The sequence below is a fragment of the Zophobas morio genome, unplaced genomic scaffold, assembly GCF_036711695.1.
Source record: "Zophobas morio isolate AGI-343-1 ecotype UQ-CSIRO unplaced genomic scaffold, CSIRO_AGI_Zmor_V1 ptg000031l, whole genome shotgun sequence".
In the NCBI taxonomy this organism is placed as follows: domain Eukaryota; kingdom Metazoa; phylum Arthropoda; class Insecta; order Coleoptera; family Tenebrionidae; genus Zophobas; species Zophobas morio.
The window spans coordinates 5,781,170-5,793,205 of record NW_026972136.1 but is presented as its reverse complement, the minus strand read 5'-3'; the positions used below and the strand labels follow the sequence as shown (position 1 = coordinate 5,793,205).

Here is a 12,036-nt window from a genome sequence, read left to right as displayed (position 1 = left end):
AATCGTTGCAACTGAAATGGCGGCGAGTGGGCGGGGCTTAAATTTTGCCTTTGTTTCTGAATATATAAAATCTTCTTTCCAGGACAAGATATTTAAAACATGTTTGAAGTCGTAAATTTTCGTCGGAAAACATCAATTTTACAATTAAACTCTGCCCCTCGGTCTGACAACGAATGAAAAATTCATCACAATTGAGATTGGGGCGGGTGGGCGGGCCTTATTTTTTACTTTATTTTTTTCTTAACATATATAGTTTCCTTTCAACAACATGTTACTTAAAAGCATGTTTCATATGGTACGGCTCACAACGAATAAAAAACTTATTACAATTGAGACGAGGGCGGGTGGGCGGGGTTTGTATTTCACCTTTTTTTTCTTAATCTATGTACGTAGTTTTCTTTTCACGACAAGAAACTGAAAACAGGTTGAAGAGGGTAAATTTGTAGAGAAGTGTGGGGGATAAAATTTACCATTTTAAACATATTTTCAGTTTCTTGTTGTCAAGAGAAAACTGTGTATATATGAAAAAAAGCATAACATAAGCAACGCCCACCCACCCTGTCTCAATTGTGACGATTTGTTTTGTTCGTCGTGAGCCGGAGGGGCGGAGCTTAACTGCAAAATCCGTATTTTTCTACAAGAATTACCACCTGAAACATGTTCTTCCGTGATGGTGTTACTCAAAGAAAAATATATAAACATTGTAATTTTCATCATTTTGTAGAACTTCTGTACTTGCAGTTTATGAATCCGCCTTGATTTTTTACCCCAGAAATCAGGGTTTTCGCAAAAAATAAATTCGTTTAACATTTGACAACATTGTAAGAGAAACGTTGAGCAACCGCTCATTAGCTTAACTGGTTAAAACGCGAAAGTATGGTTTCATCCTGCTCATTGTTTTCTTGCATTATGACTGGTAATATAGAATAAGCAATACCGCATAATTTTAATGGCAAATATAAGTCAATAATGCTAATGAGAACATGATCAATTCTTTAGACAACATTATGCTTAAAACTACGTTTCAGATGGTAAGTTCTTGTAGAGAAATAAGGATTTTGCAATTAAACTCCGCCCCCGGGCTCACAACGAATAACGTCGTTACAAATGAGACGGCAGCGGGTGGGCGGGGCTTAAATTTTGCCTTCATTTCTGAATATACAAAATCGCCTTTACAGGACAAGATATTTAAAACATGTTTGAAGTGGCAAATTTTCGTCGAAAAACATCGATTTTACAATTAAAATCTGCCCCTCGGTCTAACAACGAATGAAAAATTCATCACAATTGAGATTGGGGCGGGTGGGCGGGCCTTATTTTTTTACTTTGTTTTTTTCTTAACATATACCACGTGTTTCTTTTATTTAATACAACCCCTATAATTTTTTTATTTTTAAAGATAAACATATAGTTTTTTGAGCAAATATGGATATTTTAAAAGATCGCTTATGTGAATAAATAACATGAGTGTCAATTTTTCAAGGTACTAGATTGTCATCAATAGATACTAATTTTTCGTTTATTTTTTGAATGACTTTTCAAGTATTGATTTTAGAATATTGGTTGCTTTATATTTTTTACAAAAAATAAATCTTTCCATCTATGAAAAAATATGTATACCAAGTGCTCCATAAAAAAAATTAAGTTGACGTCATTTTCGGTTCCACCGGAAGTGATAATAAAATTGTGAGGTTGCCATCACATAGATCTTTTAAAATGATACAAATTTGATCAAATAACCACACGTTTATCTTTTAGAACAAAAAAGTTACAGGGGTTGTATCAAATAAAAGAAACACCCGGTATAGTTTAAGGAAACTAAAAAAAAATTGTAAAGAAGTGTGGGGGATAAAATTTACCATTTTAAACATATTTTCAGTTTCTTGTTGTGAAGAGAAAACTGTGTATATATGAAAAAAAAGCAAAACAAGCCCCGCCCGCCCACCTTGTCTCAATTGTGACGATTTTTTTTGTTCGTCGTGAGCCGGAGGGGCGGAGCTTAACTGCAAAATCCGTATCCTCAGCTTCAATAGTCAAAAAATTCGTGTGTTATCAGGCACATTTTTTGCCAATAAAATGGAAAGTAATTTAGATAATGTAACAATGTTCAACATTTTGTGGAACTCCTATACTTGTGATTTATGAATCCGCCTTTATTTTTTAGTCTAGGCGTCCAGATTTTCGCAAAAAAAATTAAATTGTCTCACAACATACAATGTATTTTTAATAAAATCTGGTTTCATTATGTGTGATATTTGTTTACGTAAATCATATAAATAATTGTTTTATTGAGTCAGAACTAACTGTGGGTCAGAGGCGAGGAAAGTTCTCCCGAAACAGTTTAAAAATGAGTGCCCTATCAAATTACTTACTCTGATTGTAAGCACGACGCTTGGACAGTTTTAAACTTTCAAACAAATTGATCTGACAATCATTTATAGACACTCTGTAGTTGAAAGTAGGTACTAATACATCACTCAACGGTAATTTACAATAAAAAATTTATGTTACAACGAATTGCCCACACTTTTTCATTGTTCAATGATCAATAAAACGTAAAATGACGAGTACGCATAAAATAAACCTGAAACTTTAACTAGAAGATATAAATTCTTCAGAGTCCTCAAAGATAGGTGAATTAGTAGGACACAATGAACAAAGCGAAAGGTGATAACAACTATAGAGAGATTTATACGCGACTCAAATAATGAGTGAATTTTGTAGGAACGTGATCAGACTTCCCTAAACCGACGAATATCTTCATTTTTTCCATAAGGGTTAATCTAACCTTGTCTCGACGAAGAGATTTTCACCCATTACTATTTTTTTCAGATTTATTATTTTAGTCATAATTTCCCACGCACTCTGCATCGAATTTACATCAAATCATTACACTGTTTGTTCCACTAAAACAACAAGGCTGAATGTTGACGCCAATTTATCACGGTTCTCCGATTACCTGTTATTTGACGTCGTATTTTTCTGCTGCAGCTTCCTTCTCGAGTGGATTGCACTGGAAACCAGGATGAGGAACTTGGGGATACCCAGAAATCTCGTGAGAGATCAAGACACTATACCCGAATGACTCAATTTGTAAATCGTTGAATTATTATTGTGATTATTATTTAAATGCTGTACCCTGTTTGTAAATTTCGTTTCCCACTGTAACATAATTTAATATTAGGCAAATAAAATTACTATCGATCAGCCTCTCATTTAATTTCATTTCTATTTTTAAGGGCTGCTGGGTAGGGTTGGGACGTTTTGTTTGTGTTTCAATATTTGAGGAGCAGAATTTGAAAACTTGCAGATACTCCGCTTCTTGGGAAAACGTACCTGCAAATACCCAATCGTGTTTTGGTAAGTATTTAGGTGGTTACGTAACGGTTTATTTATTATTTATGCGACACTTCGTGGAGGGCGTAAAGGGAAGAAAAATAATTATTTGCTTCCGGTGTTTTATTTGGAGAGAGGTAATTCTGGATGAAAGTTGCTAAAAAGGCACTTCGGGCTTCAAGTCTGTATTGATATTACGGGAGTTAAATTAAAATCTTTAGTGTTGAAGCTTCCTGTCGAGAGTGGGCGAAAGGAACGTTAAAGAAAACTACAACAGATTTGACTCGACAATGAACATCTTTGAGAAGGGATTGACGGCTGAGTTTATATTTTTATTTCGTAACAAAGGGCACTGCGAGGTTGCAATTTCATTCGGTTTGGAGCATCTGTGGCCCCTTTATGTACTTAGGATAATAGAAATATTCATATAACAGGATAATGAAAAATTCTCCACGTGTATTCACTAGGATGGGTAAAATCAATCATAAACCAGCGTAATTTTTCAGTAATATTTTTTAAAACGAACTGTGTTTTAAAATATTCTTATTTATTTTTAAGGATTAATGTATGTTAAATAATGCTAACATCGCATCTGAAAGAACACGAGTAGGCGAAAGTACACTCGACAAAAAGGTAATTTAACACGAGCTCGATCAATGATGCTCGAATCATCAAAAATTTCTTTTGTTGTATCCTCTTCATCTAAAATTGCGGCATTTGGTCCGACTCTTCACAAAATATATTTTATTTAAACATGGTTTTTTAACACAACTTTTATTAAATTCCAAAATTAAATAGTGTGTAATGTATGATAAGTTTTTGTGTAACGAAAAAATAGCATAAACGATTAAAAAAATCTGAATCTAAAAACTTTTTCTGTTACGACTGTATGTTTTACCTGATTCAGTTCCTTAAAAAAATAAACTGGTAATTTTTAATGATGTTTAAATTTAACTCAAAAGTTTCATTCATTTAAAAAATTCAGTTTTTGGCGCCTAAAAATCCACACAAACTCTGAGACAAATTTTGGGGAGTTTCTGAGAGTTGAATAAAAAAATATAGCGTGTTGGTGGTCCCGAACCAAAATTTTCGAACTAAGTATTCGTTTTCAAATTGGACTTTTCAAATTTTAAAATATGCCAAAACTATTACTTACTATATTTCACTTTGACGATTTTGGGAAAATCGTAAATATTTTAAGAAATGGAGCCGAAAACACATTATGGAAGCCAAAATTAACACAACATTTTTTTAACCATTTTCGAGGGTGCTTAAAAAGTCAAAAATTTCATACTCTATTGAAAAATTGATGCCTTGGAGAAATCCCGAAAAAAATCTGGGATACAGATCTCAACGAGTTGAATTGAAAAATAGCGGCAATGGTCTAGAGTCAAGATTTTTTAAATATTTGGCTTTAACTTAAAATTTTCAAAATATCTCAAAAATTACTGCATTTTGTTTTGGCAATTCTGGAAAAATGATGGAAATTTTCGAATAAATCAAGGCGAAAACCAGTTCTAGGAGATTTCAACATGCTGAATGGAAAAACAGTGTGTTGATGGTCTCGGACCAAGATTGCAAGCGAATATCGAAAATCTCCAAGCAATCGTATAATTTTCCAAATATTCAGGTTCAAACTCGAATTTTTAAAATATCTCAAAATTTAGCACATTTAATTTTGACGATTCTGGAAAAATGGTAGGAATTTTCGAAGAACTGAAACTGAAAATAAATTCTGGAGCTCCTAATGTACAGAAAAACCTCTTCGGAAAATTTTCAAAAGTGGTCGAAAAATTATCGAAAATTTCATAAAAGTGGAGTATCGAAAAATGGAACTTTTTCTAAAAATCCACAAAAATTCCAGGAAATAGATCTCGACGTGCTCATTCGAAAAATACAGCGCCCTTAGTGTTTCGGAACAGGATTTTCGAAATATTTGTTCCGGTTGAACTTGAAAATTACCATGTTTCATTTTGAGAATTTTGGAAGAATCAAAGACATTTTCAAACATGAGAAACTAAAAACAAGTTCTGGAGGTGGAAATTAACATAAGAATAATTTTGTTAATTTCATTCATCCACAAAAAATTCTGAGACAGAGATTTCGGAGAATTGAGTCAAAAAATATAGCGTGTTGATGGTCCCAGACCAAAATTTTCGAAATATTCGTTTTCAAATCGGACTTTTTAAAATATCGCAAAAATTATTTATATATTTCATTTTGACGATTTTGGGAAAATCATAAATATATTAGTGCTTAAAAAAGTAAAAAACTTCATACTCTATTGAAAAATTGAATTTTTGGCGAAGTTATCTACAAATACAGACAAAAATCTGGGATAGAGATCTCGACGAGTTGAATTGCAAAATAACGTGCCTCGGGCTAAGATTTTTTAAATATTTGGTTTTAAAGTAAAATTGTCAAAATAAATAAAAATTGCTGCATTTTGTTGTGGCGATTCTGGAAAAATGCTGGAAATTTTCGAATAAATCAAGCCAAAAACCAGTTCTGGTTGTTGAAATTAACAAAAGAATCTGTTTTCGTAATTTTGGAAAAGCAAAAAAAAATTAATACACTGAAAATTTTTGCTTTCGGAAAAGTGGCCTAAAAATTCACAAAAAAATCTGGGAGATAGATTTCAACATGCTAAATCAAAAAACAGTGTGCCTGATGGTCGCTGACCAAGACTGCAGGAGAATATCGAAAATCCCCAAGCAGTCGTAGAATTTTCGAAATATTTGGTTTCAAACTCGAATTTTTTAAATATTTCAAAATTTAGCACATTTAATTTTGACAATTCTGAAAAAATGGTAGGAATTTTCGAAGAACTGAACCCGAAAATAAATTCTGGAGCTCCTAGTGTACAGAAAAATATCTTTGGAAAATTTACAAGAGTGGTCGAAAAATTATCGAAAATTTCATAAAAGTGGAGTATCGAAAAATGGAGCTTTTCGTAAAAATTCACAAAAATTCCAGAATATAGATCTCGACGTGCTCACTTGAAAAATATAGCGTATTTGCGGTCGAAAATTAAGATTTATGAAATATTCGGTTTGAAATTCAAATTTTTGAAAAATTTTACAACACGTTGGCAATTATGGAAAAACGGTAAGAATTTTTAAAGAAATTCAGCGGAAAAAAATTTGGGGGTCGTAGTGTACAGAAAAATCTATTTAGGTAACTTTCAAGAATGGTTAAGAAAATAGTCCAATTTTTTTTTGGTATAGGAAAGTATAGAAAAATGGAGCTTTTGGAAAAGTTGCCTAAAAATCCAGAAAAAATTCCAGGATACAGAATTTGGCGAGTTGAATTCAAATATATTCGATTTCAAAGTGGCATTTTTAAACACATAGTTATCTCAAACATTGGCGGATTTTTATTTGGGTGATTTTGGAAAAGTCAGAGAAAATAAGAAATAAAGCCGAAAACAAGTTCTTGAGGTCGAAATTTACAAAACGATATTTTTTGTAAATTTCGAGGGTGCTTAAAAGAAGTCAAAAATTTCTTACTCAATTGAAAAATGGAGTATTTGGCGAGGATCTCAAAAAAAATCCAGAAAAATAAAGTAAAAACCATGGTAGATGATCCCAGGCCAAAATTTTATGAATTATTTGATTTAAAAACGGAATTTTTAAAATATCTCAAAAAGCGCTTTTAGAGGTCATAATCTCCAGAAAAATCTCTTTGGGTCATTTTTGAAGCTGGTATAAAACTGGTCGAAAATTTGATGATAGAGTAAGGAAAGTTGGCATTTTAGAAAAGTTGCAAAAAAATTTACGAGCTGGATCGAAGAATATGGCGGGTTTATGGCTCCGAAGCAAGATTTCCGAAGTATTCGGTTTGAATGTAAATTTTCAAAAATTCCAAAAAATTACAATTTTTGGTAGAAATTTTCGAAGAACTGAAACCGAAAATAGAGGGTGCTTAAAAGAAGTCAAAAATGTCTTACTTAATTGAAAAATTGAGTTTTTAGCGAAGATCCCAAAAAATCAGAAACAAGTCAAAATATTTTATTTCAAAATGGAATTTTTAAAATATATCAAGAATTGCTGCGTCTATTTTGACGATTCTAAAAGAATGGTAGGAATTTTCGAAGAAATGAAACTGCAAACAAATTTTGGAGTTTATAATCTTTAGAAAAATATGTCAGGGTCATTTTTGAAGGTTGTAGAAAACTGGCCGAAAATTTTATAATGGACCTTTTAATAGACCTTTTACACAAGTTGCCGAAAAATGTACAAGCTGAATCGAAAAATATGGCGTGTTTATGGCTCCGAAGCAAAATTTTTTACGTATTTGGTTTGAATGTAAATTTTTCAAAAATCCTGAGAATTATCATTTTTTGGATTAGTGATTTTGGAAAAATGAAAAAAATTTCGGAAGAAATGAGGCTGAAAATAAATTCTGGAGCTTCGTAATCTACAGAAAAATTTCTTTAGGTAATTTTCGAAAGTGGTCGAAAAATTGTCGAAAGTTTCATAAGGGGAGAGTATCGAAAAGTGGAACTTTAGAAAAGTTGCCTAAAAATTCACAATCAAATTCAAGATATAGATCTCGACATGCTCATTCGAAAAACAGCGTGTTTACAGTCCCGGAATAAGATTTTCAAAATACTCTGTTTAAAATTAAAAATTTTTGAAAATTGTAAAGTTACCATTAATTGTTGACCATTGTGGAAAACTGGGTAGAAATTTTTAAAGAAACAAAACTGAAAATAAATTCTGGAGGCCATTATCTGTAAAAAAAATTTATTAGATAATTTTTGAAATATATAAAATATACGGCTTGAAAATCAAATTTTTTTCAAAATCCTGAAAATTGGCAATTCGATATTGAACATTTTGAAAAATGGTAGGAATTTTCCAAGAAGTTAAGTTGAAAATAAATTCTCGAGGTTATAAACTGCTGATAAATCTTGTTAGGTAATTTTTGAAGGAGGTAGAAAAATGGTCTAAAATTTTAAAATGGGGTATACTAAAAAAGGAGCTTTTGGAAAAGTTGTCTAAAAATTCACAAAAAATTCTAGGAAATAGAGCTTGACGTGCTGATTCGAAATACATCTTGGATTTCTGGTACCTGATCAAGACTTACAAAAAAATATTCGGCTTGAAAATATATTTTTTTAATCCTCAAAATTGCCATTTTTTGTACTGGTGATTCTGGAAAAATGGTAGAAATTTTCGAAGAAATGAGGCTGAAAACAAATTGTGGAGGTCGTAATCTACAGAAAAATCTTTTTAGATAATTTTCGAAAGTGGCCGAAAAATTGTCGAAAATTTCATAAGGGGAGAGTATCGAAAAATGGAGCTTAAGGAAAGTTGCCTAAAAATTCACAACTATTTCAGGATATAAATCTCGACATGCTCATTCGAAAAATATAACGTGCTTATAGTCCCGGAACAAAATTTTCAAAATATTCTGTTTTGAAAAAAAAAAATTCAAAGTGCTAAAATTGCGTGCAAACAAATTTCATTAGGTAATTTTTGAAGTTACTAGAAAAATGGTGGAAAATTTTAAAGTAGGGAATATTTGAAAAATGGAGTTTTTGGAAAAGTTGTCTAAAAATTCACAAAAAATTCTAGGAAACAGATCTTGATGTGCTGATTCGAAATATATCTCGTATTATTGGTACCATATCAAGATTCAAGAAATATTCGTCTTGGAAATTAAATTTTTTCAAAATCCTGAAATTTGCCATATTCGATAACGATAAGTATTGACCATTTTGGAAAAATGGTATGAATTTTCCAAGAAGTTGAAAATAAATTCCCGATGTTATACTCTGGCGAAAAGTCTCATTAAATAATTTTTGAAGGAGGTAGAAAATTTTAAAATGAATACTGAAAAAGGATGTTTTGGAAAAGTTGTCTAAAAATTCACAAAAATTTGTAGGAAATAGAGCTTGACGTGCTGATTCGAAATACATCTTGGATTTCTGGTACCTGATCAAGACTTACAAAATATTCGGCTTGAAAATATATTTTTTTAATCCTCAAAATTGCCATTTTTTGTATTGGTGATTCTGGAAAAATGGTAGAAATTTTCGAACAAATGAGGCTGAAAACAAATTCTGGAGGTCGTAGTCTACAGAAAGATCTCTTTAGATAATTTTCAAAAGTGGCCGAAAAATTGTCGAAAATTTCATAAGGGGAAAGTATCGAAAAATGGAGCTTTCGAAAAGTTGCCTAAAAATTCACAAAAAATTTCAGGCAATGCTCATTCGAAAAATATAGTGTTCAGTCCCGGAACAACATTTTCGAAATATTCTGTTTGAAATTCAAAATTTTTTCAAATTCTAAAATTACCATTTTTCATGTTGACCATTCTGGAAAACTGGGCAGATAAAAAAATATTAGGTCAGTGTTGAAGGTGCTAGAAAAATGATCAAATGAGAAATACAGAAAAATAGAAATTTTGGAAAAGTTGCCCAAAAATTCACAAAAAATTCTAGGAAATAGATCTTCACCTGCTGATTCGAAATACATCTTGGGTTTCTGGTACCTGATCAAGGCTTACAAAATATTCGGCTTGAAAATATATTTTTTTAATCCTCAAAATTGCCATTTTTTGTATTGGTGATTCTGGAAAAATGTTAGAAATTTTCGAAGAAATGAAGCTGAAAACAAATTCTGGAGGTCGTAATCTACAGAAAAATCTCTTTAGATAATTTTCGAAAGTGGCCGAAAAATTGTCGAAAATTTCATAAGGGGAGAGTATCGAAAAATGGAGCTTTAGAAAAGTTGCCTAAAAATTCACAACTATTTCAGGACATAAATCTCGACATGCTCATTCGAAAAATATAACGTGTTTATAGTCCCGGAACAAGATTTTCAGAATATTCTGTTTGAAAAAAAAAATTTTCAAAATGCTAAAATTACCAAAAACTGGGTAAAAATTTTCAAAGAAATAAAACTGAAAATATATTCTGGAGGCCATAATCTGCAAACAAATTTCATTAGGTAATTTTTGAAGTTGCTAGAAAAATGGTGGAAAATTTTAAAATGGAGAATATTTGAAAAATGGAGTTTTTGGAAAAGTTGTCTAAAAATTCACAAAAAATTCTAGAAAATAGATCTTGACCTGCTGATTCGAAATACATCTTGGATTTTTGGTACCTGATCAAAAACACTTACAAAATATATATTTTTTTTAATCCTGACAACTGGCGATTCTGGAAAATTTTAGAAATTTTCAAAGAAATGACGTTGAAAATAAATTCTGGTGCTCCTTAATCTAGAGAAAAATTGTCGAAAATTTCATAAGGGGAGAGTATCGAAAAATGGAGCTTTAGAAAAGTTGCCTAAAAATTCACAAAAAATTTCAGGATATATATCTGGACATGCTCATTCGAAAAAAATAGCGTGTACAGTCCCGGAACAAGATTTTCGAAATATTCTGTTTGAAATTCAAAATTTTTGAAAATTATAAAATTACCATATTTCATGTTGACCATTCTGCAAAACTGGGTAGAAATTTTCAAAGAAATAAAGCTGAAAATAAATTCTAGAGGTCATAATCTGTAACAAAACTATTAAGTTATTTTTGAAGGTGCTAGAAAAATGGTCAAATGAGAAATATAGAAAAATAGAGCTTTTCGAAAAGTTGCCCAAAAATTCACAAAAAATTCTAGGATGTAGATCTTGACGTGCTGATTCCAAATATATCTGGTATTACTGGCACCGACTCAAGAGTCACGAAATATTTGGCTTTGAAAATAATTTTTTTTCAAAATTCTGAAAACTTTATATTCCACTCCAAAAAAATTAACAATGGTAGGAATTTTCCAAAGAATTAAGCTGAAAATAAATTCTTGAAGTTCTAGTCTGGCGAAAAGTGTCGTTAGGTAATTTTTGAAGGTGGTAGAAGAATTGTCGATAATTTTTAAATGGGAGTATTGAAAAAGAAGCTTTTGGAAAAGTTGCGTAAAAATTCACAAAAAATTCTAGGACACAGATCTTGACGTGCTGATTAGAAATATCTCGTGTTATGGTATCGGAGCAAAATTTACGAAACATTCGGTTTGAAAATAATTTTTTTGTAATCTGAAAATTATCATTTTTCATTTTGACCATTCTGAGAAAATTTTCAAAGAAATGAAGCCGAAAATAAATTCTGGAAGTCGAAATGTACAAAAAAAACTTTCTAGTCAAGAAAGAGACGAAAATTTCATAAAAAATTCCTATCGAGGAATCTGGACGTAGTGATTCGAAGAATATAACGTATTTATATTATGAGTTTTACGAAAAATTTCCAAAATGTTTGATAGTTTTGAAAATATTCAAACCTTGCTACTCGTAATAAAATGCCGACTAAAATTTTCCCAGTTCGTTTAAATTGATTGTAATTTAAGAGAACGTGGAAATAACCCGCTTTCCACGTTTTGAAAGTAAAAGGTCGAAGGTTAAGATTACGCAAATCTACAGTTCTAAGTTCATATTGTTTTGAATTAGCGTAAGAGCTCTTGTCCAACTAACTTGATAAACAACTCTTCAGCCAAGCGCCAAGATCAGAACTCAAGTAGTTTAATTAATGGCGTCTTGTTAAGTTCAGATGATGCACTATCGACACCTGCAATAACTTCAGCAAGTGTCGTCGTTTTTGAAACTATAATACACCAACACTTGATCCTGGCACAAAAAACAACAAAACTGTCCACAATTAAAACTTTATTTTCGTCAGTAAAAAATCCTTTGACGCTTA

The 12,036-nt window shown here is 31.3% G+C and overlaps 1 protein-coding gene across 2 annotated transcripts in view; it reads left to right on the top strand.

The window, feature by feature from the left end:
- LOC135139527 (uncharacterized) overlaps positions 1-3,207 on the top strand; it is a 52,725-nt gene extending 49,518 nt beyond the window's left edge. For both annotated transcript variants that reach the window (XM_064069799.1, XM_064069800.1), the window contains exon 3: positions 2,992-3,207. In XM_064069799.1, coding sequence (XP_063925869.1) covers positions 2,992-3,085 — 94 coding nt within the window. In that variant the 3' untranslated portion in view covers positions 3,086-3,207. The remainder of the gene's footprint in view (positions 1-2,991) is intronic.
- Positions 3,208-12,036: the final 8,829 nt, after the last annotated feature.